The sequence below is a fragment of the Physeter macrocephalus genome, chromosome 11 (genome assembly GCF_002837175.3).
Source record: "Physeter macrocephalus isolate SW-GA chromosome 11, ASM283717v5, whole genome shotgun sequence".
Lineage (NCBI taxonomy): Eukaryota > Metazoa > Chordata > Mammalia > Artiodactyla > Physeteridae > Physeter > Physeter macrocephalus.
This window is the reverse complement of record NC_041224.1, coordinates 44,934,299-44,960,569: the sequence shown is the minus strand read 5'-3', so window position 1 is coordinate 44,960,569 and position 26,271 is coordinate 44,934,299. Positions and strand designations below refer to the sequence as shown.

Genomic DNA, 26,271 nt, shown 5'->3' with positions numbered 1-26,271 from the left:
AGCGGCCATGGCCCACGGGCCCAGCCGTTTCGCGGCATGTGGGATCCTCCCGGACCGGGGCACGAACCCGTGTCCCCTGCATCGGCAGGCGGACTCCCAACCACTGCGCCACCAGGGAAGCCCTCAGATGGAGGTTTTATTCTTTAGGGTTTATTGAGATGAGCTTCAGAGAGAAATTCTAAACCGAAAGATTTATGAGGGATGGAGCCTATAGTGTGTTTAAGACCTGGAAGAACCCTTTTCCTGTTAGTAGCAGTTGTTGAATGATAATGCATGGTGTGTTGTCACCCCATGTTTTTGGTGTGACTTTTAATGTTCTGATTTGGAAATTGACATTTTTAGTATTCTTACATTAACTATTTTTGTAAAATGTGTCACAGTATCCTTTGCAATAGCAGCAAAAACTAAGATAAACTAAAATAATTCACAAATTACATATTTTACATAATGTAAAACTTTTCTTTTTAGGCATATGGATCGGGCTGTGATATTGTTATTTTGGCAAATGACTTTGAATGTGTGCAGATCATTCCTGGTGCTAAGCATGGAAACATCCAAGTCAGCTGTGTGGAGTGTTCTAACCAACACGGAAGAGTAAGGGATTTATTTACTTTATTAAATGTCATCTTTTAATGTATTTAACAATCTCAGAGAGTATTCTTATGCTTTTATACAAGGCTTGCCTACAGTTTCTAATTATGTATTATACCTTGCTTAGATGGCTGTTAATAGGAGTGGGTAAAATGATAGGTTGTGTACAAATTTTAAAGAGCCATTAAGCTGATAAGTGATAATTAATTGTTATACCTGTATATACTGTCTTAAAAGATTTGTAGGGTTCACATTCCTGTGTGTACTAATATTCTGCCAGTTGATAGTTCTGGCAGCTATTAAGTCAGCACGGAAATAAACTTTTATCTTCTATATCTAGCATACCTTATCTCTCCCAAATTATAATAACATCAAATTTTTATCAAGAAATGTAGCAAGTTGTTAGCATCTAATATAATATTTGTCATGTAACTGATGCTTTGTAAAGTTTCTGTTAATTTAATGAAACTTTATTTGTTGTTTGAAGAATGTTAAAGTTCATTACTCAGACTTTAAACAGAGGATTTATTTTAAAATAATTCAAGTTTCATCATATGTTCCTCTCCCCCAAAATTTCACACATAATATACATCAAATTTTGATTATATGTAAAGTAAATATAGCATATTTGCTGTATATTCTAGTAATTCATTAAGGCCAATGTTGTGTAGCAGAGTTAAATGTTTCTATGGGAATATAAGAATGATATTTTTCCTGTAATAATTTAAACAGTTTTAGTGTTCTAAAAATTGTTCTTTACTAAGTAATAATAAATTTTATCAAGGATATGTTAAATAGAATATTCATGGTAATAAATAGTAATCATGCAACTTTATGCCAAATAATAAATTGTGATATTATATCATTTCTACTGTCCTACCCTGCTGTTTGTATTAAGCTTTAATATTTGGGTAAATGTGCCACTATATGACAGTCTAATGATAAAATTGACATAGTATTGAAACACTGAATTTTCTGGTGTTTTCTGATGCTTGTTTCTTGCTTTTCTGAATTTTTTCCCCAGTTGTTCTCCCTAAGTATTGCTTACTCTTTAGAAAACACTCAGAGTGTCAGATTTCTCTCATTAATTTTTCATTGCTCATCTCCCTATTCCAAGCATGGTAGCTTTAAACCTGCTTAGAGTTGTTACGATAGTTGTCAGAGATGCATTTTAAAAAAATTATTTATGTGCTGGTGATGATCACAATAAACAGATACTCTGGGAGCAATATTTTTGTTTTTGTTTTTATTTTTCTTTAAATATAGAAGCCCTTGGTTTTCATAATCATGTTTTTACTTTTTCTAGTCTGGTTGAAGGTAAAGAAGCCCAAATTGTGACGTCTCTGATTCATTGTCTTTTATTGCCATCTTCTTTTATTTCATTTATCCCCAGTCCTTGTGATGATTACTTTCAAATTTATGACTTTGTATTAACCAGTTATAATCATTTGTTCATTCATTCATTGAACATGTTGAATGTGATCATCCGTAACACTTTTTACCTAAGTGTTACCGTGGCCAGGCATTTTACGTAGCTCTCCCCCTACCATTGTGGAGTAACAGCTTTTTCTTGGAAAGAAAGTTAGATATTAAATAACAATTAAAATCACTTTTTTGGGGACTTCCCTGATGGTCCAGTGGGTAAGACTCCACGCTCCCAATGCAGGGGTTCCGGGTTCGATCCCTGTTTGGGGAACTAGAGCCCACATGCGTGCCGCAACTAAGAAGTCCGCATACTGCAACTAAGGATCCTGCATGCTGCAACTAAATATGCCTCAATGAAGATCCTGTGTGGTGCAAATAAGACCTGGCACAGCCTAAGTAAATAAATAAATATTTATAAATAAATAAATAAGTAAATGCACTCTGAGTGACTGTAGATACTAAAAATAAATAAATAAATAAATAAAATCACTTCTTTTGCATTAGAGTGCCCTGAAATCACAGTAGACCTTTTCGGCTTGCCTTAAAAACATGTATACCTAATTTAGCTTTATAGGTTAACCCATAGACCTAGAGGTGTGAGAAGAGATGGTTTTTGGTCTGTTCCCTGTAGTTATTTCCCTCTTGCCAAGAGGAGGATAAACTGGGAACTGGCTTTCAAGGAATTATTGGAAAACAGGCTCTGGTAAGCTCCTAGGAACAGAGGAATTTGTGTTTCTTCTCATCAGGTATGTGACCTGGAGCAAAGTCCTCTTAGCCCCCAAACCCCTAGCTTAAGTCCACTAGAGATGTCTATATCAGCTGTTTCTCCTCCAGTTGCAGTGGATGTCTCTCTGGTTTCTCCTTAGTCCATTTTCTCTATTCCTCCTTCTACATGGTGTTCCCAATTGGTATTTTTTGTTTGATGGTATAGTTAATGGCATTTTATTTGATATATTTTTAAAACCTGTTGCTCTTTGATGTCTTTTTCTACTTCTCATGGTTTTTATATTATTTTCACTGGATTGTAAAGTTTCTGACAGATGTACCATTGAAATGTGTCTTCATTAATAAAAGTTATTTCTGTATTTAAAAATGAAATTTTTATAGGAAAGGATGATTTCTTTGAATAGGTCAACCTTGTATTTGATATGGAAAATAAAGCCTGCTGAATTTTTGATAAGAGAAGAGATTCTTAAGTCCAGTACTTTTCCATTTATATTTATGGAAGGGAATAAACTCATAAATACTGTATTGGGATTGTATGTAATCAGTTTATTCATTATTATGAAAAGGAAGTTACCTTTATTTTCTCTTTTCCTTAAATATTAACGCTTTGTTCATTCTTTTTTAGGTTGCAGCTTCATATGGTAATGCTGTTTGTATTTTTGAGCCCTTGGGCATAAATTCTCATAAGAGAAATTGTGTAAGTATTAAATGGTAGTAGAAAAGTTTTATAATTGAGTTTGGAATCCAGTTGACAGCAATAAAGAGCTCCTTAGGAGCTGGTGCTGAAGGTGGTTGGAATATCAGTGTGAAGTTAGTCTGGTGCTTTATGGTAAGATCGTTTACATTCACTAGGAATATATCCCTAGGCCTTTTAGACAATCAGTTTCCTAGAATATTGCTTATTGAGATTTGCCTTGTTAATTGGAATCTACCCCAGGTGAACGCCTGTTGTTTCTTATCTAGATTACTAGACTAGTCTCCTGTCTAATATCTATCCCCTTGCCCTTTCTCTGTTCTCAGCAGAGTAGATCATGACACTTCTCTGCTAAAAACTCTAATGGCTCCATACTTCTCTCACATTTAAAGCCAAAAAGCTTTAGAATGGACTACAGCCCTTCTTCCTTCACCCCCGCCTTGCCTCCGCACCTGTACCCATTTATTACCTCTCAGAGCTCATCTACTATTTTTGTCCTCTCTGGTCACTCCAGCCACACTGGCATTTTCACTGTTCTTTGGATAGTTGCCCTCTCATCTTTGAGCCTTTGCATTGGTTGTTCTTTTGTCTGGAATGTCCTTCTTTCTCTAGATAGCTCCAGGGCCAGTTTCTACAGATCCTTTAAGTTTTTGCTTAGTAATACCTTCTCAGTGAGATGTGCCTTGACCGCCCTTCCCTTTTTTTAAAAAAATAATTATTTTCCTTAATTTTTTTGTTTTTTGGCTGTGTCGGGTCTTAATTGCTGCACACAGGATCTTTGTTGGGGCATGCGGGATCTTTTCGTTATGGAGTGCGGTCTGCTCGGGTTTCTCTCTATTTGCGGCCTGAGGGCTTCTCTCTGGTTGGGGTGTACGGGTTTTCTCTCTCTAGTTGGGGTGCGCGGGCGGGCTCTGTAGGTTGCGGCATGTGGGCTCCCTCTTTGAGGCAGGCCGGCTAAGTTGCCCCGAGGCATGTGGGATGTTAGTTCCCCAACCAGGGATGGAATCTGCGTCCCCTGCATTGGAAGGCGATTCTTATCTCTGGACTACCAGGGAAGTCCCTTGAACACCCTTTTAAAAATTGCCACTTGGTTCTCCCACCTTCCTTCTAACTTGCCTATCCTTCTATTTTTAAACCTTTTTCAATGGAGCACTTATCTTGTTTATTTATTTATAAATTACTATTTAGAATGTAAGCTCCATGAGGGTAGGGAGCTTTCTTTCTTTTGTTCACTGGTGTATCTCAGGTACTTAGAACAGTATCTGGAACATAACAGGTACTTCTAAACATTTGAATGAAGGAGTTAGGAGCTTAGGTAAACTCACTGGGTGCTGAATTATATTTTGTCTTACTTAATATTCAGAAAATCCAATATGGTTATAAAAGCTTTTAAATTTTAAAATTACTACATGCATTAGAACTCCACCATCACTCACAAATAGTTAAAACTGCCAGTGTGAAATCTGAACGCTAAGATTTCACCTCTTGACATATTTACCAGTAACTTAAAAAAAAATTGTATTCTTAACTGCAGTAAATAAGCGGTTTTGATATTTTTCATTAAATGTATGTATATGAATATTTTTTTTTGCATTTCCCCCCCGAAGTACAAATTATATCATAGTCTTTTCCCTTTGATAATATTATGAAATGCATATTAAATTTTCAGAGTACTTAAGAGTCATTGAGAGTACATATTTAAAAATTCAGGGGCTTCCCTGGAGGCACAGTGGTTAAGAATCCACCTGACAATGCAGGGGGCATGGGTTTGAGCCTTGATCCGGGAAGGTCCCACATGCTGCAGAGCAACTAAGCCCGTGTGCCACAACTACTGAGCCTGTGCTCTAGAGGCCACGAGCCACAACTACTGAAGCCTGCGTGCCTAGAGCCCATGCTCCGCAACAAGAGAAGCCACCGCAATGAGAAGCCCTCACACCACAATGAAGAGTAGCCCCGACTCGCCACAAATAGAGAAAGCCTATGTGCAGTAACGAAGACCCAATGCAGCCAAAACTAAATAAATAAAATAAATAAATTTATAGAAAAAAAATTCAGATTCCATAAATAAATGATACAAATGAACTTATTTACAAAACGCAACAGATTTACAGACTTCGCAAACAAACTTACGGTTACCAAAGGGGAAAGGTGGGGGTGGGTGGGAGGGATAAATGAGGAGTTTGGGATTAACATATACACGCTACTGTATATAAAGTAGATAATCAACAAGGACCTACCAAATAGCACAGGGAACTCTACTCAATACTCTGTAATAACCTATATGGGAAAAAAATCTGAAAATGAATAGATGTATGTATATGTATAACTGATTCACTTTGTTGTACACCTGAAACTAACACAACATTGTAAATAACTATACTCCAGTATAAAATAAAAATTAAATTTAAAAAAAATGGAAAAGAAAAATCAGATTCCAGACCTCACTCCCCAAATTTCTGCAATGTAATTGGTCCACAGATTACACGCTGAGAAGCACTAATGGAAAGAATATTAGGGATAGCTCTAGTTTTAGGAATGATTTTGTTATTACTGTAAATAGTTCTGTTGAGCAGTATTTAAAATACTGTTGTGACTGTTGTTGGGTCAGCAGTGATAGGGTTTAAAAAATAACTTTTTCCCTGATTAAAAAATATAAAATTACTTTTGGATACTGAAATTCAGGTTTTGTATTTTAAAATTCCACCTCTAGATAGTCATGAAATCTTGAATAAATTATTTTATTGTTAAATATTTTAAAAGTATTATAATAAGAGAGGGCATTGCCATTTATTAAATTATTACTTGCCAAGCAATTAATGTATAACTTGCCTATAAAAAGCCTTGACATGGCTTTACATTGCACTATACTTTCACAAAAGGACATTTTATGTTTGTCCACTGCAAAGAGATATCTAAACTTTTTTACTTACTGTATTTCATGGGAAAGAGCTGTGACTTAAATTTTAAATCTTTCTACACTTTAGAATGGAAACAGTAAGAAAATAGAATGGAAATTATTCAAATATAGGTCAGGTTTGTGGGTTTTATATATTATATGGTTCAAATTTGTTGGCTTTTTGGAAGGTATATCTAGTTTTATTTTAGACATTGACTCCATAGGATTGTGTTAATTTGTACTTCTTTGTAATGTGCGTTTACTTTGTTTTTATAAACATTTATTGAGCATCTGTGTACCAGTCATTACAACACTGAATACACAAAGCTCATTATGGCATAATTCCTCCCCTTGAAGAGTTGCAGTGTAATAGGAGAGTCAGATATATAAACAAATAATTCGGTATAACCAGTGTTATAATGGTAGAATGTAAGTAAAAAGTGCTCTGAGTGCTGCCAGGATGTCAGAAGAGGCTTCACTGCAGAGGTGATGATTTAGCTAGATGTTGATGTAACCATAGGAGTTTGCAGGTGGAAAAGAGAGGAAGGGATACCCTAAGAATAAGAATGTGTTTATAGGGGACTCCCCTGGTGGTCCAGTGGGGCAGACTCTGCGCTCCCAGTGCAGGGGGCCCGGGTTCCATCCCTGGTCGGGGAACTAGATCCTGCATGCATGCCACAACTAAGAGTTTGCATGCCACAACTAAGAAGCCTATATGACTCATTGAAGACCCCGTGCAGCCAAAAAAAAAAAAAAAAGATTGTGTTTATAGACATGGAAGGAAGCCTGGGAGACATGCTTTGTTTGGGCGTGGCAAACAGTCTGATATGGTAGAATAGTAAGTGGAATCATTGGAAATTATTTTAAAAACAGTATTTTGAAAATAATAGTGAAATATTTACAGCTTTGTTTCAGATGATAGTCTTCAGTTGAAGAAAATGATAATGTGGTAGTGCTTGTGGATATTACTTTGAAAACATATCTTTCTCTTTTTTCTTTCTCTCTCTATGTTTCAGCAACTCAAGTGTCAATGGCTTAAAACTGGGCAGTTTTTTTTGAGTTCCGTGACATACAATTTAGCATGGGACCCTCAAGGTATTTAGCAATTATCTTTAGACATTATGAAAAGTTAATATTTGTTTTAAGTGTGTGATTACAATGTGATATAGTCTCCCATAATAAGAAAATGATCAGTAGTATTCTCTTTTTGCTAGTGAATGAGTATACTTTTTTCTTTTTCATATACACTTCTTTGTACGGTGCTTAATTTACTGCTAGTTCTGTGCTTTCCCCCGGTACTTTTGAATGTTTTGTTCCAAGAAACAATGATGATTTCTTTCATTAATTAATGTGCTGCACTTTACTCTTACTGTATTTATTAAGAAATAAAATCAGAAATAAAACAAGATCAGAAAAACCCTATCTCATTTTGTTATTTGTATTTCGAGAAATTACTGTCTTTAATTTTGAAAGTTTAGAAACTTTTAATGATAATGGCTGTTGTCCCTTTTTACATTCACAACTAGTGAGGATAATTTTAATAGTCCATGTAGAAAAACAAATTTCATTAATCTTTAGTTATGTCATATCCTGAGAATATTCTGTGTTGTATATATCAGAGTTTTTTGGGGTTTGTTTTGTTATTTGACTTCTGTTGTTATTTTTTTTTTTTAAGTTTTACCTGATAGACAATAGCTCTTCGTCAGGAGGCTTTTCTTTTTTGTTCTCAAGTTTCCCTCAAGTTTTCTTGTCAGTGGATTCTAACTTTTAAATGGATATACTCCACAAGTGTTTTTCATAGACAGCATTGCTTATTTTTCACAGAATAGTTTATAGACCTAAGCAGAAGCCCACATGTGCGTTTATTTCTCTAGATAATCCTTGCTTATTCATCTGAACATTCTTTAATTTTCAGATAACAGATTGTTGACAGCAACTGATTCTATTCAGTTGTGGGCTCCTCCAGGAGGTGACATTCTGGAAGAGGAGGAAGAAATCGATAATAAAATTCCTCCTGTTTTAAATGATTGGAAGTGCATCTGGCAGTGCAAGTTAGTGTCTAACTCTGTTATGTTCATTAATTAAAAAAATGCTTCCTGAAATATGTTCTTAGAAGCCTAGAAAAATAGACTTTTTCTAACCAAAACCCATTATAACATCATCCTTTAATCTGTGCTACAATTGATTGTTTTAAAAAGGATGAAAATATTTTCATAGTTAATAACCTCAGGACTTGGGTTGAGAAGGTTGATATGTAGGAATTATTCATTAATGCATGAGATATAGGTGGGATAGGGAGAGGGAAGATGTGAAGGTTGTGAGACACTCTTTCAAGTGGAAGGATTATGTGAAGGGATCCATTAACAATATGGAGTATGTGAAGGGATCCAACTAGCCAGGGAAGATGATGAGCTCAGTTTTCAAAATGTTACATTAGGGTGTTGGTGGGGCAAGTAGGTTGCGATATCATTTATGCATGTTAATTTCATTCTTCTTTGGCTCCCCAAAGTGAGCTTTGGATTAGCTTTAATGAATTAATTTGTATTTTTAGGGAGGTGAAATATTTAGATTTCTTTTTAGAGAGGTGAAAACACTCTTGTTTTGATGATGTTATGAAAATGTTATTTTGACCATTTATATATATAGTGTTCCAGATTTAAAAAATGCTAACTGTTCAATTTTGTTTTTTTTAGAACCTCAGTATCTGTACATTTGATGGAGTGGTCCCCTGATGGTGAATATTTTGCTACTGCTGGAAAGGTAAAGTACCAAACAAAACATAAACAGAAAAAACAAAGCAAAAGTGTTCCTTGTTCATTCTCATTTTCAGTTTTTTAATCTGTAAAATTAAGATAATCCTACATTACAAAGATGGCCTGAGGAATAGTGATAGTTTTTGTAAAAGATCTGCTATGTTTCCCATAGGTAGTTGGTGTTTGGGAAATAATGGCTATTTTATTCTTATTTGACCCTTGTGAAAATCTATGGTTTTTAAAATTAATTTTTAGGTTTAAAAAATAGCATATGTACAGAATTTGAAAAGTAAAATATTACTACTAGATTTACAATGAAAAGATGCACTCCCTTCTTCTCACTCTTAATTCTTGTGTCCTAGAGGCAGTGATTCATAAAATTGCGTAGTTTAGTATTTCTTTCCATATTCTTTAGTAACTTGATTATGCTCCCATTTTTAAATTTTTTTAATTTTTTTTTCCTTTTGGTTTTATGTATCATTTCTGGCCTTGCTACTATGGAGGCTGAGACTTTAGTTCTCTAGCTGATGTCCCAACCTTATCTCCACTTAGCACATACGCATTCACTTCCCTTCCTCCTGTCTTTCTGATATAAGCATCTCATAATATTTGGGAAAATCACTATTTATTATTCACATTATTAAGAGTGTGTAAAAGGTTTTTCATGGAATAATTACTTTGGCATTAATAATTACTTTGTTTTACTGTTTGCTTAGTTTTCTATATACCTAATTCATCCCCCACACCTCTGACATTCTTTGGATCTTCTCTCAGTATAATCCCACGTAGGAGGTATCCTGGAAATGTCTGTACTCTTTGCTCCAATCTGGCTTAGTTGTTCTCTGAGTCTAAAATAGTAGAGCTCTCATATCAGGATTTTCTTTTACCAACCTCGGGAGATTCTCTTTGCCCATCTCCTTTGTTAAATTCCCTATTTCTTCACATCATTTATCATCTTCTTTCCTTGTTTTGATGGAGATGTCCTCCAGTAGGTTCCTGAGAAAAGATGAATGGGAAAAAAACATTTTTGAGGCCTTGCAAGTCTGAACAGTTCTTTCTTCTTTGTTATGCTTTATTTGATTGGGCATAGCATTGGGTTGGAACTAATTTTCCTTCAGAATTTTAAAAATCATGCTTCTGTTGCCTTCCAGCTTCCAGTGTTGCTGTCTGAGAGGTATAGTGCCATTTTGACCATGCTCTCCCAGCTCTAGCTTGCAGAGGTTTTAAGAATGTTCCCCTTATCCCAGTGTTCTAAAATTTCAAGATATTGTGGTATGGGTCAGTCATCTATAAATATTTTAGTATGTATCTGTAAGGGATAAAGACTTCTTTTTTTTTTTTAAGACTTTTTTTGTGCAGGCAGTTTGATGCGCCTGTTCAGTCTGAAAACTCATGTCCTTCAGTTCAGGGGGATTATTTTATATTATTCCTTTTGTGTTATTTCCTTCCTTTCATATTCTCTTTTCTCTCTTTCTGTATCTCCCCCTATTCAGTTGTGGATCCTTCTATACTGATCCTCTAATTTTCTTTTTCTTCCCCCTCTTCATTTTTTTTTGTTTTTTTTTTTTTGTTTAAATTCTGGGTGGGGTGTTCAGCTTTAACTTAGAAATAATTTTTTCCTGCTATCACGTTTTTGATTTTCAAGAATTTTTTTCTGATTCTATGAATGCTCCTTTTTAAATACATAATATTTCCTAAGTATAAAATGAATATATATAAAACTTATATATAAGATAATAATTAAACAAATGCACATGTATGTACCTGCTACCCAGTTGAGACAAAGGACATAAAACTAATGGGTTACTATTTTCCTCTTGCATCTCCTCATTCCCCTCCCACCTATGCAACCGGAATCCTGAATTTTATGTTTTATTTCATTGCTTTTTAAAAAAAAAATAGTTTCACAGGTATAAATTCCTAAAGAATATAATTTTTATTTTTGAATAGTTTTGAACTTATAAAAATGATACCATATGGTTATTGAAATATACCTTCAGGATATTAAAAAATAAATTTGTGATGATATCAATTGTGTACTTTTTAGTTAATGTATTCAGTAAGAAAAAATTACATTTAAAAATTACAGGTTAAAGTTTAATTGTATTTAGTTGTTGTGTATGAATTAAAATTTCCATATTATACTTCACAAGGCAAGGATAGGTTTTCCAAGAACATCAGAATTCACCCAAGGCTTTTTGAGTTAATCTTTAGTTGTAGAACACTCAACTGTTTTGTGGTTGAATAATTACTTGGCACAGAGGTAGTTAGTTACTCAATAGTTGATGACATTATAGACAGGAAGACTGTATAACATTATAGGCAGAAAGACCACGATCATGTGCAGTTTAGCAGTTAACTAATAAATAACGGCTTCAGTGTAGTGAGGAGTGTAAAAAATATTTGGAGGTATCTGCATCAGCTGTCATGTAATATTAAAACACCTGTGATTTCTGTTAGAGACAAAGTCACAAGTACTGCTAACATCATTTTGGTATGTTTATATTCATAACTGAAATTTAGCATTTCCTTCAATTAGCAGTTACAAAAATAGAGAAGTAATTTTTTTCCCTACTCAAGTTCATTGTAACTCTGGGTCTTGGTTTTCTTGGTTTCTCAAGAAGCAGATCCCCAGACAAGGATTCGAGTTCAAGTAATTAATATGGGCAATGCTCACAAAAAAATATACTGGATTTGAGGCAGGGAAGTGGAGGTGCTTGAAAAAGAGTGTATTATCATGCAGGTGATGAACAAGATTAAATCTCTGGCTAACTCTGGGAGTTAGTGGTCCTCACAACATTATGTTCTTCACACTTGTTCTTCAGACACATCACACATACACACATGGGTTGAAGGCTGGTGAGAGCAGAGCATTAATTCTCAGCACTTACAAACAATTCCTGGAAAACTCAGGCAAAGATATGTGGATGCTGTCAATGGGAACTGGCTCACTAAAATGCTAAGGCATGAGAGGATACAGTTGAGGTATCAAAAATATTTTTTATATCTTGAATTCTATCTGCAGGTGCCTTGGGTCAGAAGACCTCAGAACCTCTGGTCTAAAATCTGGACATTTAATTTTTTGTCTTCCACATTTAGATCTAAAACCTGTGTAGAATAGTTTTTAGGTATGGTTTGAGGAAGAGGTCAGGTTTCACTTTTTCTGTATGGATATCCAGTTGTCCAGCACAATTTGTTGAAAGGCCTCTTGTTTCTCCATTACTCTTTATTGCCACCTTTGTCAAAATCAAATGTCCATACTAGTGTGGCTCTGTTTCTGGATTCTTTTCTCTAGTTCATTGGTCTTTCCTTGTAGTAATGCCACCTTCGTTGCTATAGCTTTTAAATTGTCTTGATATCTGGTAGAGCGAGTCTTCCCATCTTGTTTTCCTTCTTTAAGATTATCCTATCTATTTTTGGCCCTTTGTATTTCCATGTAAATTTTAGAATGAGCATAATAAATTTTATACAACAAACAGAAAACCTCTTGTGATTTTGTTACTTTTTTTTTTTTTTTTATTATGCGGGGCTCTCACTGCCATGGCCTCTCCCGTTGCGGAGCACAGGCTCTGGACGCGCAGGCCCAGCGGCCATGGCCCACGGGCCCAGCCGCTCCGCGACATGCGGGATCCTCCCGGACCGGGGCACGAACCCGCGCCCCCCGCATCGGCAGGCGGACTCCCGACCAGTGCGCCACCAGGGAAGCCCCCTCTTGTGATTTTGATTGATATTTCATTGACTCTATAGATCAGTTTTGGGAGAATTGACGTCTTTACAGTTGAGTCTTCTCATCTATGAACATGATATAGTCTTTAACTTAGATCTTTTTACTTCTCTCAGTAACGTTTTAGAATTTTTTCTAGAGGTCCTAAATATCTTTTGTTAGATTCATGCCTAGGTATTTGATATTTTTGATGTCGAAAATGATATGAATGGTATCATTTTATAATTATTACTGGTATATAGAAATGCAATTAATTTTTGTATATTGGGTTTATACCTAGCAATCTTAATAAACTCATTAATTCTAACAAGTCCTCTATAGATCCTTTTGAATTTTCTATGTGCATGATTCTATTATTTGTGAATAATGGCAGTTTTATTTCATCTTTTCTAACTCTTAAGTGTTTTGTGTCTTCTTTTTTTCTGCAGTGTTGAGTAAAGGTGGTGAGAGTAGGTATCTTTTCCTTGTTCCCAGTATCAAAAAGATGCCTTTCACTCTGTCACCATTAAGTGTGATATTTACTGTAGGTGTTTACTATAGATACTGTTTTTCAGATAAAGGAAGTTTCCTTCTTATTTGTAGATTGCTAGGATTTTTCTTTTTTAAATCACAAATGATGTTGAATCTTAGCAAATACTTTTTCTGCATCTAATGATATTATCATTATTTTCTTATTTAATAAGATGAAATATGTTGGACTTATTTTCAAGTGTTAAATAAATCTTGTGTTTCTGGAATAATCTCAACTTGATTGTAATGTATTGTCCTTGCTGGATTTGCTTTGCTAATATTTTATTTAGAATTTATGAGATCTCTGTATTAAAGTGAGGCTTGGCAAATAATTTTTCCTTTTTTGTACAGGTATACCTGGTTTTATTGTGCTTTGCTTTTTTATGCTTTGCAGATAATGTGTTTTTTAACACAGTGAAGGTTTGTTTCAACCCTGTGTTGTCAGCTGATGGTTAGTATTTTTAGTAATAAAGTATTTTTAAATATTAAGGTATGTACATTTTTAAAGACATAATGTTATTGCACACTTAATAGTTTTTCTCAAACTTTTTTAGATGTTCAGCCTTTTTTGTTTTTTTTTCTCAGCCTTTTTTGTTTTTAATGTATACATTTAACACTATAGATTTCCCTTTAAGCTTAGCTTTATCCCATAATTTTTTTTAATTCCATAACTTTTGATGTGTATTATTTTTATTATTATTCTAAATATAAACTTTTCTAATTTTCAGTGTGATTCACTTTTTGATTCATGGGTTGTCCAGAGTATGGATTAGAGTCAGGCTCAGTTGTTTCGGGGTGGTGGTGGATGGTGCAGAAGTATTTTATTGGCGGTGACAACTTTTATTTTGCATTATTAAGTAAAACTTACGAGTAATTTTAGACTAATAACTACTGATACTGTTATGATAGCGACCGGTAGCTGTTGACAGTTACGTACCAGAAACTGTGCCTTCAAAAGCCTATGGGGCAACTGTTTTACAGAAGGGGAAACTGCAGCTTAAGAACTTCCCTGAGAATACAGAGATAGTCAGAAGGTAGAGCTGGGATTTTAACCCAGATGTTTTAGATTTCACAGCACCAAAATCAGCTGGCTTTGTATTTCATTGAGAAAATATTTATTGCAAGTGCATTCGTAAGGATGCTTTGAGGCCTGGGTTGAGTATGCATTCTTCTAGGAAAGGTTTATATAGTTTCTGCCAGGCACCTGGGGGCACACCCAGTTTAAACTAAATTCTCAGCTTGGAAGTTGCGCCACATTGTGTGCGCTTGGGTCTCATGAGGCCTGTTTTGTCGTTACAGATGCCCAGTGGAGACTTTTTCCTTCACTTCAGACTTCAGGTGCAGATGAACCCTTCCTTACCATATTCCTTTTCAGAGAGGGTTTTTTCTTGATTTCATCCTTTCATTTAGTGATAGTCCTTAAGGGTCTTTTTCTTTGTTTTTTTTTTTTTTTTATGGTGTTATGCAGGCACCTCTGATCTGACTTATCACCTTGTGTGAACACCGTGTGTTGTCTCTATGTAGCTACTGTATTTTAAACTGAAGCTCTATGCCACTGGGTGTTGGTAGAGTCCCATATGACAGTCCATGCTCCCACTTTAGCATTTGTGTACTATGGATTCTTACCTGAGAAAATAGATGTAATCAGAAGAGAACTTTGATAAACTCCCACCACCTACCTGTATCTGTTCATCTCCCTACATCTGTGCATGTATGTTCTGCCTTCCCTTGTGTTGCCATGGATGAACGGTCTGCTTTTATACAAGGCCAGTTCTTCCACTTGTAAACTAGATTCCGTTTGTCCTTGCTTACTCAGGGACCTCAGTATTGCAGTGCTCTCCTCTCTTCTCAATTAGTTTTCCCTTCTCCATTGGGGCATCACATTAGCATATGTTATGGACTGAATGTTTGTTTCCCCCCTCCCCATTCATATGCTGAAGCCCTAACTCCCCAAAGTGATGATATTTGGAGATGGGACCTTTTGGAGGTTAAGGTTAGATAAAGTCATGAGGGTGGCCCTCATGATAGGAACAGTACCCGTATAAAAAGAGAAACCAGAGAGCTTGTTCTCTCTCTACCACATGAAGACACAGTAAGGTTGCTGTCAAAAAGCCAGGAAGAGAGGTCTCACCAGAACCTGACCATGCTGACACTCTGATCTTAGACTTCTGGCCTCCAGAATTGTGAGAAAATAAATTTCTGTTGTTCAAGCCGCCCAGTCTATAGTATTTTGTTATGGCAGCCTGAGCTGATTAATACAGCACAGCATACCGAATGTGCTATAATCTTGCCCATTGTAAAACAAACGAACAACAACAATAACAAAAACCATCTCTTGACCTTCTCTCTCAGTTTCTGTTAATTCTGTGCCCTCCTTCTAACACCTCGAAAGGGTTGCTTATAGCTGCTGTCTCCAAGTTTTTCTCCTCATTTTCTGTTGCAATTGTTATTCTCTTTACCCAGAAAAATCCTTCCCCCAGAGACCTGCGTGGCTTTTCCCCTTAACTTCTTAAATGTCAATGTCTCAGTGAGGCTCTCCCTAAGCACCCCTTTAAATTGCATCTCACCTACCACTGTACTTTCTATTCCCTTTGCCTGCCTTAATTTTACTTGTAACACTATCACTAGGAGTTTGTATTAGTTTTCTGTTATTGCATAACAAATTGCCACAAACTTAGCAACTTAAGACCACACATTTATTATATCACCTTCTGTGGATTTGGTGTCCGGACATAGCTTAGCTGGGTGCCGTGATCAGGGACTCTAAAGCTGCAATAAAGGTGTCAGCTGGGATGAATTCTGACCTGGAGACTTGACTAGGGCAGAACCCTTTTCCAAGCTCACTCAGGTTGTTGGCAGAATTTATTTTTTTGGTAGCTGAATGACAGGGCTTGTTGTCGATTTCCCTCATACATTCTTAATGTTTCTGATTATCTCCTTTTGCTCACCCAGTGTGTGACGTTTGCCTCTGCTGTGTGTTACAGGTGGCTAAACTTTGAGACTATTTTAGGATATATGGTCTTTTGACAGGGTCACTTGTTGCTTTAAAAACTATTAATGAGCCGTGAAAGATGATCATTATTCATTGTCTAAACGTCTTCTGATTATTTGAACTCCCTAATGAATCTGAAAGATACCTTTGTGCTTCAGACAAAAATAAGTAAAAAGACTAAAAAGTATGTCCTCTTAAATGGAGCAACTAGATTTTAAGCTCCTCAAAGGCGATTCTGTTTGTGCACTCCATAATGCCTAATACCTTTTTTCTCTGAATTTTTATTGCACACAACCTTAGCAATTGATTATTGAGTATTTTTTTTTAATTGTATTAGTCACGTTCCCTTAAGCTTTTAATGTTCAATTTTCCTAAGAGCTAAGTGTTTCACATTTCTGAGGGAAAGATAAGAATGCCTTTGAGGTTGACATATATAAAATAGATAACTAATAAGAACCTACTTTATAGCACAAGGATATATATATATATATATATCCTACTATATATAAAATAGATAACTAATAAGAACCTACTGTATAGCACAGGGAACTCTACTCAATACTCTATAATGACTTATATGGGAATAGAATCTAGAAAAGAGTGGATAACTGAGTCACTTTGCTGTACAGCAGAAACTAACACAACATTGTAAATCAACTATACTCCAATAAAAATTAATTGAAAAAAAAAAGAATGCCTTTGGGGGTTAATAAAGTATGTCGTGGATTTAAAAAACGTATTTCTTCACTTTTTTGAGAAGATAACCACATCTAATTACGATGCTCTTAATAAAAAGAACAGAAACTAACTTTGTAATGTTGGCTTCCTTTCCTCTTCAATGTGTTCTGCTGCTGTTAATAAAGGCAAGTTTGTCTGACTTGATGAAACAGATGGTAACTGTGTTCTACCACTAGAAGGCATTTTCCAGCACCTCTGCTACACATGACAGAATTTCAGCTCAGGTGTTTGGGGACTCAAATCCAATTACCTTCTGGATTTTTAATATTATAGTTCCTTGAGTACTTTTGATGGTAAGATCTATTTAAAAAAAATAAATTTATTTATTTATGTATTTATTTTTGGCTGCATTGGGTCTTCGTTGCTGTATGTGGGCTTTCTCCAGTTGTGGCGAGCTGGGGCTACTCTTCGTTGTGGTATGCGGGCTTCTCATTGCGGTGGCCTCTCTTTGTTGCAGAGCACGGGCTCTAGGTGCGTGGGCTCCAGTAGCTGTGGTGCCTGGGCTTAGTTGCTCTGCGGCATGTGGAATCTTCCCGGACCAGGGCTCGAACCTGTGCATCGGAAGGTGGATTCTTAACCCACTCTGCCACCAGGGAAGTCCCAAGATCTATTTTTAATAAGTGTGGTAAATTAAATTTTTAGAGGGCTCAAGAGTATTTTAACTTTTTATCTGAGCGTGGAGTCTTACTTATTAAAGAGCCTTTCCCCCCACAAGACATACCTGATTAAATCTTCAGCTCAAGAATTGGTTTTTTTGGTTTGCTTGCTAGGTGTTTATTTAAACTCTGTTTATGTTTCCATACAAATTTTGAAATTATTTGTTCTAATTCTGTGAAAAATGCTATTGGTATTTTGATAGGGATTGCATTGAATCTGTAGATTGCATGGAGTCCTAACCACTGGATCACCAGGGAATTCCCAGTATGGTCATTTTAACAATATTAATTCTTCCAGTCTAAGAACATGGTGTATCTTTCTGTTTTTGTCGTCTTCAGTTTCTTTAGTTACTGTCTTATAGTTTTCCAAGTACAGGTCTTTTACCTCCATAGATAGGTTTATTCCTAGGTATTTTATTCTTCTTGATGCAGTGGTAAATGGGATTGTTTCCTTAACTTCTCTCTCTTTCTAAAAAATATTTATTTATTTATTTATTTGGCTGCATTGGGTCTTAGTGGCAGCACGTGGGATCTTCGTTGTGGCATGTGGGATCTTCATTGAGGTGCACAGGCCTCTTGTCTAGTTGTGGTGTGTGGGCTCCAGAGCATGCAGGCTCAGTAGCTGTGGCACATGGGCTCTCTGGTTGTGGCGTGTGGGCTGTAGAATGCGTGGGCTTAGTTGCCCCTTGGCATGTGGGATCTTAGTTCCCCGACCAGGGATTGAACCTGCGTCTCCTGCGTTGGAAGGCAATTCTTAACCACTGGACCACCAGGGAAGTCCCAAGTGTTTCCTTAATTTCTCTTTGTGATACTTCATTGTGACTGTATAGAAATGCAACAGAATTTCTGTATATTAATTTAAAAAAAAAATACATTTATTTATTTATTTATTTTTGGCTGCACTGGGTCTTTGTTGCTGTGTGTGGGCTTTCTCTAGTTGTGGCAAGCGGGGGCTACCCTTTGTTGCGGTGCTCAGGCTTCTCATTGCGGTGGCTTCTCCTGTTGCAGAGCACGGGCTCTAGGCACACGGGCGTCAGTAGGTGTGGCACATGGGCTCAGTAGCTGTGGCTTGTGGGCTCTAGAGTGCAGGCTCAGAAGTTGTGGCGCATGGGCTTAGTTGCTCCACAGCATGTGAGATCTTCTCAGACCAGGGCTCGAGCCTGTGTCCCCTGCATTGGCAGGTGGATTCTTAACCACTGCGCCACCAGGGAAGTCCTGTGTATTAATTTTGTATCCAGCAACTTTACCAATTCACTGATGAGCGCTAGTAGTTTTCTGGTAGTGTCTTTAGGATTTTCTATGAATAGTATCATGTCTGCAAACAGTGACAGTTTTACTTCTTCCTTTCCAATTTTTATTCCTTTTATTTCTTTTTCTTAACTGATGGCTGTGGCTTGGACTTCCAAAACTATGTTGAATAAAAGTGGTCAGAGTAGACATCCTTGTCTTGTTCCTGATCTTAGAGGAAATGCTTTCAGCTTTTCACTGTTGAGTATGATGTTAGCTGTGGGCTTGTCATATATGACCTTTATTATGTTGAGGTAGGTTCCCTCTGTGCCTACTTTCTGGAGAGTTTTTATCATGAATGGGTGTTGAATTTTGTCAGAAGCTTTTTCTGTATCTATTGAGATGATCATATGGTGTTTTTTTTTTTTTTTTTTTTTTTGTTTTTTTTGTTTTTGTGGTATGCGGGCCTCTCTCTGCTGTGGCCCCTCCCGTTGCGGAGCATATTTTCTTGACGTTTAGGCTCAGCGGCCATGGCTCACGGGCCCAGCCGCTCCGCGGCATGCGGGATCCTCCCAGACTGGGGCGCGAACCCGGTTCCCCTGCATCGGCAGGCGGACGCGCAACCACTGCGCCACCAGGGAAGCCCGATCATATGGTTTTTATTCTTCAATTTATTAATGTGGTATATCACATTGATCTGCAGATATTGATAAACCCTTGCATCCCTGGGATAAATCCCACCTGATCATGGTGTATGATCCTTTTAATGTATTGTTGGATTTGGTTTGCTAATATTTTGATGAGGATTTTTGCATCTATGTTCATCACTGATAATGGCCTGTAATTTTCTTTTTTTGTGATATCTTTGTCTGGTTTTGGTATCAGGGTGATGCTGGCCTCATAGAATGAGTTCAGCAGTATTCCTTCCTCTGCAGTGTTTTGGAATAGTTTCAGAAGCATAGGTGTTAAGTTTTCTCTAAATGTTTGGTAGAATTCACCAGTGAAGCCATCTGGTCCTGGACTTTTGTTTGTTGGGAGTTTTAAAATTACTGATTCAATTTCATTACTGGTAATTGGCCTGTTCATATTTTCTATTTCTTCCTGGTTCAGTCTTGGGAGTTTGTACCTTTCTAAGAATTTGTCCATTTCTTTTAGGTTGTTCATTTTATTGGTGTATATTTGCTTCTAGTAGTCTCTTATGATCCTTTGTGTTTCTGTGGTGTCAGTTTTAACTTATCCTTTTTCATTTCTGATTTTATTGATTTGGGCCCTCCATGGTATGTGTGTGTATATACACACAATGAAATACAACTCAGCCATAAAAAAGAATGAAATTTTGCCATTTGCGGCAACATGGGTGGACTTGGAGGGCATTACACTAAGTGAAATAAGTCAGAGAGAAAAATACTGTCTCTCTGACTTATACTCAAATACTAGGATATCACTTATATGTGGAATCTAAAAAATATGACAAACTAGTGAATAAAACAAAAAAGCAGACTCACAGATACAGAGAACAAACTAGTGGTTACCAGTGGGAAGAGGGAAGTGGGAGAGGGTAATGTAGGGGTAGGGGATTTTAAAAAGGGGGTTTTTATGGGATTATATGAAATCATGTGTGTGAAACTTTTGAAAATTGTAAAGCATTATATTTGTTCAATAAAAACAAATACTGGTCATGTTTATGAAGTTTATATCTGAACACTTTCTATAATTTCTATTTTTTAAATTTGAATGTAACTTAAAATACCTTGTTTTTTTTCAAAACCATTTTTCTTTAATAGAGGATTACTCTTTTGAGAAAAAACTGGGCTTTCTAAGGGCTAAGGCGAGAAGAATTTTTGAGGAGGGTGATTTTGGCAGGAAGGGAAGCAGCTGGCTACAGAATGTTCCCTGAAGCTTTTCCTCCTCTTGAGAGCGTGTCTTTGTACCTAGATTTAGTGTTTTGGTTATTTAAGGATTGGCTTGTTGACCTTTATTCCCCCTTTAACATGGAAATATCTTTACTTCTTTAACATAATATGTATTTATTATTAAGAGGAACATGCAGAGAAAATGAAAATCTCCAGCCAAATAGCCATACCCCCAGTAAAAAAAAAATGGCCACAGTTCTCTGTTTAATATATATTCTTTTAGACTTTTTGATGCCTTTGTAAACCACACAGAAGTGTGTGTGTGTACATATTCTTCAAGCTGATTTATTCACTTACTGTATCATAGATAGGTTGATGTGTCAATACAGATATATCTTTTCTTTTTAAAGGCAACATAATTTTCCATTATATGAATGAATGTGTACCATAGTTTAACTTAACCAGATAACCATTAATGAACATTTAGTGGTTCTAATTTTTTTCTATTGCCATTAAAAATGAACATCCTTTTATATAAATCTTGTTATGTCTTTTTTATAATTAACTTTATATGGTATAATTAAACCATATGTAATTAACCTAAAAGGTATAATTAACATAAAATGAAATTATTTTTTAAATGTGCAGTTCAGTGTATTTTGACAAATTTAGAGACCTATGTAATCACCACCACGATCTAGTTATTGGACACTTACATCATCTCAAAAGGTTTCCTTTTACTTCTTCCCAATTAATCCTTACTCCTATTCCTAGTTCCAGATAATAAATAGCTGCTCTGCTTTCTATCACTATTGATTAGGTTTGTCTTCACTAGAGTTGTATGTAAATGAAATTGTGTAGTATACGCTATTGTGTCTGAGTTCTTGCACTTAGCATAGTGTTTTGTGATTCATCTATGTTGTGTGCATCAGTAATTTGTTCTTTTTATTTGAGTTGTATTCTGTTATATGGATATATCATAAGTTGTTTATCCATTCACCTGTTGATGGACATACAGGTTGTATGGAGTTTTAGGCTAAAATGAACAAAGCTACTATGACCATTTATTTGCAAGTCTTTGTATAAACATTTCACTTCTCATGGGTAAAAAATACCTATGAGTGGACTTGTTGGGTCACATGGTACGTTACAAAAAAGTACCAGGCGCTTTCCAAAGTTGTACCATTTTGCATACTCACCAACAATTGAATAATATCAGTTGCTCCACTTTCTTGCCAACATTTGGCATTGTCATCCTTTTTAATATTAGCCATTCTAATAGTCTGGGAGGTGGTGTCTTATTGTGGTTTTCATATGTATTTCTCTGATTTCTAATGATGTTGAGCACATGCTTATTGCCTGTCTGTATACTCTTTTTTTTTTGGTAAAGTGTTTATTTGTCCTTTGCCCATTAAAAAAATTGGGTTTGTTTTCTCATTATTACAGAATTATAAGAGTTCTTTGTATATTTAGTACAATTGAAAGATAAATCTATTATATAATTTCCTCCCAGTCTGTAACTTGCCTTTTTATTTTTTTTAAACAATGTCTTTTGATGTACAGAAGTTTTTAATTTTGAAGAAATCCAACATCAATTTTTAAAAATTGGTTTGTGCTTTTTGTGGCCTAGATTTAAAAAATCTTTGTCTACCTTGAAATCACAAAGATATTTTACTATGTTTTCTTTTAGAGGTTTAATAGTTTTGACTTTTACATTTTGAGGTGGTTTTTTTGCATTTGATTTGAAGTCAGTTTTTCCCCAAAGGTATATCAAGATATTTCAGTGGCATTTTAAAAAGGCAATCCATTCTCCATTGAATTTCCTAGACAACTTTGTTGAAAATCAGTTTTCCATACATGTGATGATCTGTTCCTGTCCTTTCTGTTTTGTTCCATTGTGATATATATGTGTGTGTGTGTGTGTGTGTGTGTGTGTGTGTATCCCCTTATGCTAATAATATGTGTCTTGATTATTGTGGCTTTATAGTTAGTTCCAAAAACAAGTAGTTTCCTCTAACTTTGTACTTTTCTTTTAAAATATTTTTGGTGATGTCAGTCCTTTGATTTCCATACAGATTTTGTCAATTTCTACAAAAAAGCCTGCTGTGATTTTGATGCTATTTATTTACGTTGTATCTCTATAGAACAATTTGGGAAGAATTGTACATTAGTTACATTTGGTCTTTTTTTAAAAATTTTTTTAAAAATTAATTAATTAATTTTTGGCTGCTTTGGGTCTTCGTTGCTGTGTGCGGGCTTTCTCTAGTTGCAGCGAGCAGGGGCTACTCTTTGTTGTGGTGTGCAGGCTTCTCATTGTGGTGGCTTCTCTTGTTGCAGAGCACGGGCTCTAGGTGCATGGGCTTCAGTAGTTGTGGCTTGTGGGCTCTAGAACGCAGGCTGAGTAGTTGTGGTGCACGGGCTTAGCTGCTCCACAGCATGTGGGATCTTCCCGGATGAGGGATCGACCCGTGTCCCTTGCATTGGCAGGCTGGTTCTTAACCACTGCGCACCCATGGAGGGTCCCACATTTGGTCTTCTTATCTACGAATGTGGTACGTTTCTCTTTTTATTTAGGTTTTCTTTCTCTTTGCAGCGTTTCATAGTTTTCAGGGTACGCAATTTAAGTTTATCTTCCTAATGTAAAAGATATTTACAGAAATTACATTGCTAATTATTGCTAAATATAGAAATAGAATTGATTTTTGAATTTTGATCCTTAGTCTTATTACCTTGCTTATCAGTTCTAGCAGCCTTTTTGGGTAGTTTTCTTAGGATTTTGTGAGTAAAGACAGTTTTACTTCTTCCTTTCTAATCTGTATACCTTTTATTTTTTCCCCTTACCCAATATATTGCAAGTACTAGGACCTCTAGTACAGTGTTGAGTAGAATTGATGAGAGCAGACATTCTTGTATTGCTCCCAATTTTATGGGAAGAGCATTGTCTTGCACCATTATATATGATGTAAGTTGTAGGTTTATTGTAGAGTCACTCAACTTGATCATGTTGTATATGTTCCCTTTTATTTTTCCTATTCCTGTATGCTGAGAGTGTTGTTTTCCCCCATGAATTAGTGTTTATTTTTGTCAATTGCTGTTCCTGCAGATAGTGAGATAATTATATAGGTTTTCTTTTTCATTCTGTTACTATGATGAAATGCAATTATTGATTTTTCCAGTGTTAAACCCACTTCACTTTGCTGGGATAAACTCCACTTGGTCATGATTTGTTTTTTTTTTAATATACTGATGGATTAGGTTTAAAGGTGTTTGCATCTTTGTTCATGAAAGATATTCCTGTATAATTTTTTTACGTCTTTGGTTTTGTTATCTCGGTAATAATACCGCACTTATACAATGAGATCTTTTCCTCAATTTTCTGAAACACTTTGTGAAGGATTGGTGCTATTTCTTCCTTAAATGTTTGGTAAAGTTCATCAGTAAAGCCACCTGGGCCTCAGATTTTAGTTGTAGTTTTAGGGTTTTGTTTTCTGGTGAGAAGACTTGAAATTGTGAATTCAACATCTTTAATAGATGTAGAGCTATTCAGGTTTTCTATTTCTTCCTTTGTCAATTTTTTTTGAAATTGTCTTTCGAGGGATTTAACATATTGTAGGATCTGTAGCCGTGTCCCATCTTTCATTCTTGATAATGGTAATTTGTGTTTTCTCTCTAAATATTTTTGGTCTTTCTAGATAGATTATCAATTTTATTGACCTTTTCACAAATAGCTTTTGGATTCATTGATTTCTCTATAATTTTTGTATTTTATTTCATTGGTTTTTATTCTTCTTTAATCTCTTTAATATGAGTTCTCTTTGCTCTTATTTGATGCTTCAGGTAGAAGCTTAAACCATTGATTTGAGACCTTTCTTCTTTTCTGTTGTAAGCATTTAAAGCTATACATTTCCTTCTAAGCAGTAATGTAGCTGCAACCCCCAAATTTTTATGTTTTGCTTTCATTTTCATTCAGTTCAACATATTTTAAAATTTGCCAGGCTTCCCTGGTGGCACAGTGGTTGGGAATCCGCCTGCCAATGCAGGGGACACGGGTTCGATCCCTGGTCTGGGAAGATCCCACATGCCGCGGAGCAACTAAGCCCGTGTGTCACAGCTGCTGAGCCTGCGCTCTAGAGCCTTTGAGGCACAGCTACTGAAGCCCATGCGCCTAGAGCCCATGCTCCACAACAAGAGAAGCCACCACAATGAGAAGCCCACACACCGCAATGAAGAGTAGCCCCCACTCACCTCAACTAGAGAAAAGCCTGTGTGCAGCAACAAAGACCCAGTGCAGCCAAAAATAAAATAAATAAATTTAAAAAAATTTGTCTTATAATTTAGAAGTGTTTTTGTTTAGTTTATAAATATTTGGGAATTTTCTATCTTTCTTGTACTGATTTCTAGTTTAATTCTGTGTGGTTTTAGAGTTGTAGGTAGTAACAGATGAGAATGGTGAGGCTGCTTCATTTGAGGGGGAAGCTGGCGGGAATGGGAAAAGGGGCTTGATTGCTCGGCTTGTGGAGGCTCTCTGACTTTACTTTATGACTCCTTAAGGGCTCTCAGTTACCTCAAGGGTTTTTGTGGTACATAGTCTGAAACTACTGCCATAGGTTGTGCGGTAAATTTGGGAAGGTGAAAATGATGCTAAGGTGGAGAAAGTACTTGGAGGAAAGCAACTAGTGTACTGTTAAGTGGTTGTCTCAGAATAAGTACTTAAAGAGATTTGTTGTGTAATTCAAATATCCGAATAAATGAGACCTTAGTGGAAACATACATTATGTAGTATAGATTGAGAATGAATACTAAGATGGAAAAAAACAGAAGTGTTTGTCTAGTCCAGGTGAAAATATTTGGACCTATACATAATTTCATTGTTTCTTAGAGATTGAGATTTTTACATAAATGTTATCAATTTTTTATTTTCCTTCATGTACTTTTCACCATAGAGGATGAAGCACTATAAAAGAGATAGTTCCTGGGGCTTCCCTGGTGGTGCAGTGGTTGAGAGTCCGCCTGCCGATGCAGGGGACACGGGTTTGTGCCCCGGTCTGGGAGGATCCCACATGCCACGGAGCGGCTGGGCCCGTGAGCCATGGCCACTGAGCCTGTGCGTCCGGAGCCTGTGCTCCGCAAAGGAAGAGGCCACAACAGTGAGAGGCCCGCGTACCACAAAAAACAAACAAACAAACAAACAAAGAGATAGTTCCTGTTAAATAAGATAAAATTATTTAGGCCTTTAACAAAATTCTTAGAACTAAGTAAAATGATAAAGTCAGAGCCTATTGTTATACCTTTAAATTTCTTAAGTGGGCATAGAAGTGGTTCTCAAAAACTGCCTAGATGCCCTCTCATCATTTAGAGTAGGAATCAGAACACTGTGGCCCATGAACCAAGAATGGATTTTACATTTTTTTTTTTTTTTTTTTTTTTTTTTTTGCGGTACGCGGGCCTCTCACTGTTGTGGCCTCTCCCGTTGTGGAGCACAGGCT

General features: G+C 36.2%; 1 protein-coding gene across 2 annotated transcripts in view; it reads left to right on the top strand.

Annotated features, from left to right (window-relative positions):
• The window catches only part of DMXL2 (Dmx like 2), a 188,962-nt gene that overhangs the window by 29,806 nt on the left and 132,885 nt on the right, over positions 1-26,271 (top strand). For both annotated transcript variants that reach the window (XM_024128767.3, XM_024128766.3), the window contains exons 2-6: positions 469-594; positions 3,368-3,439; positions 7,349-7,427; positions 8,248-8,383; positions 9,026-9,092. In XM_024128767.3, coding sequence (XP_023984535.1) covers positions 469-594; positions 3,368-3,439; positions 7,349-7,427; positions 8,248-8,383; positions 9,026-9,092 — 480 coding nt within the window. The remainder of the gene's footprint in view (positions 1-468; positions 595-3,367; positions 3,440-7,348; positions 7,428-8,247; positions 8,384-9,025; positions 9,093-26,271) is intronic.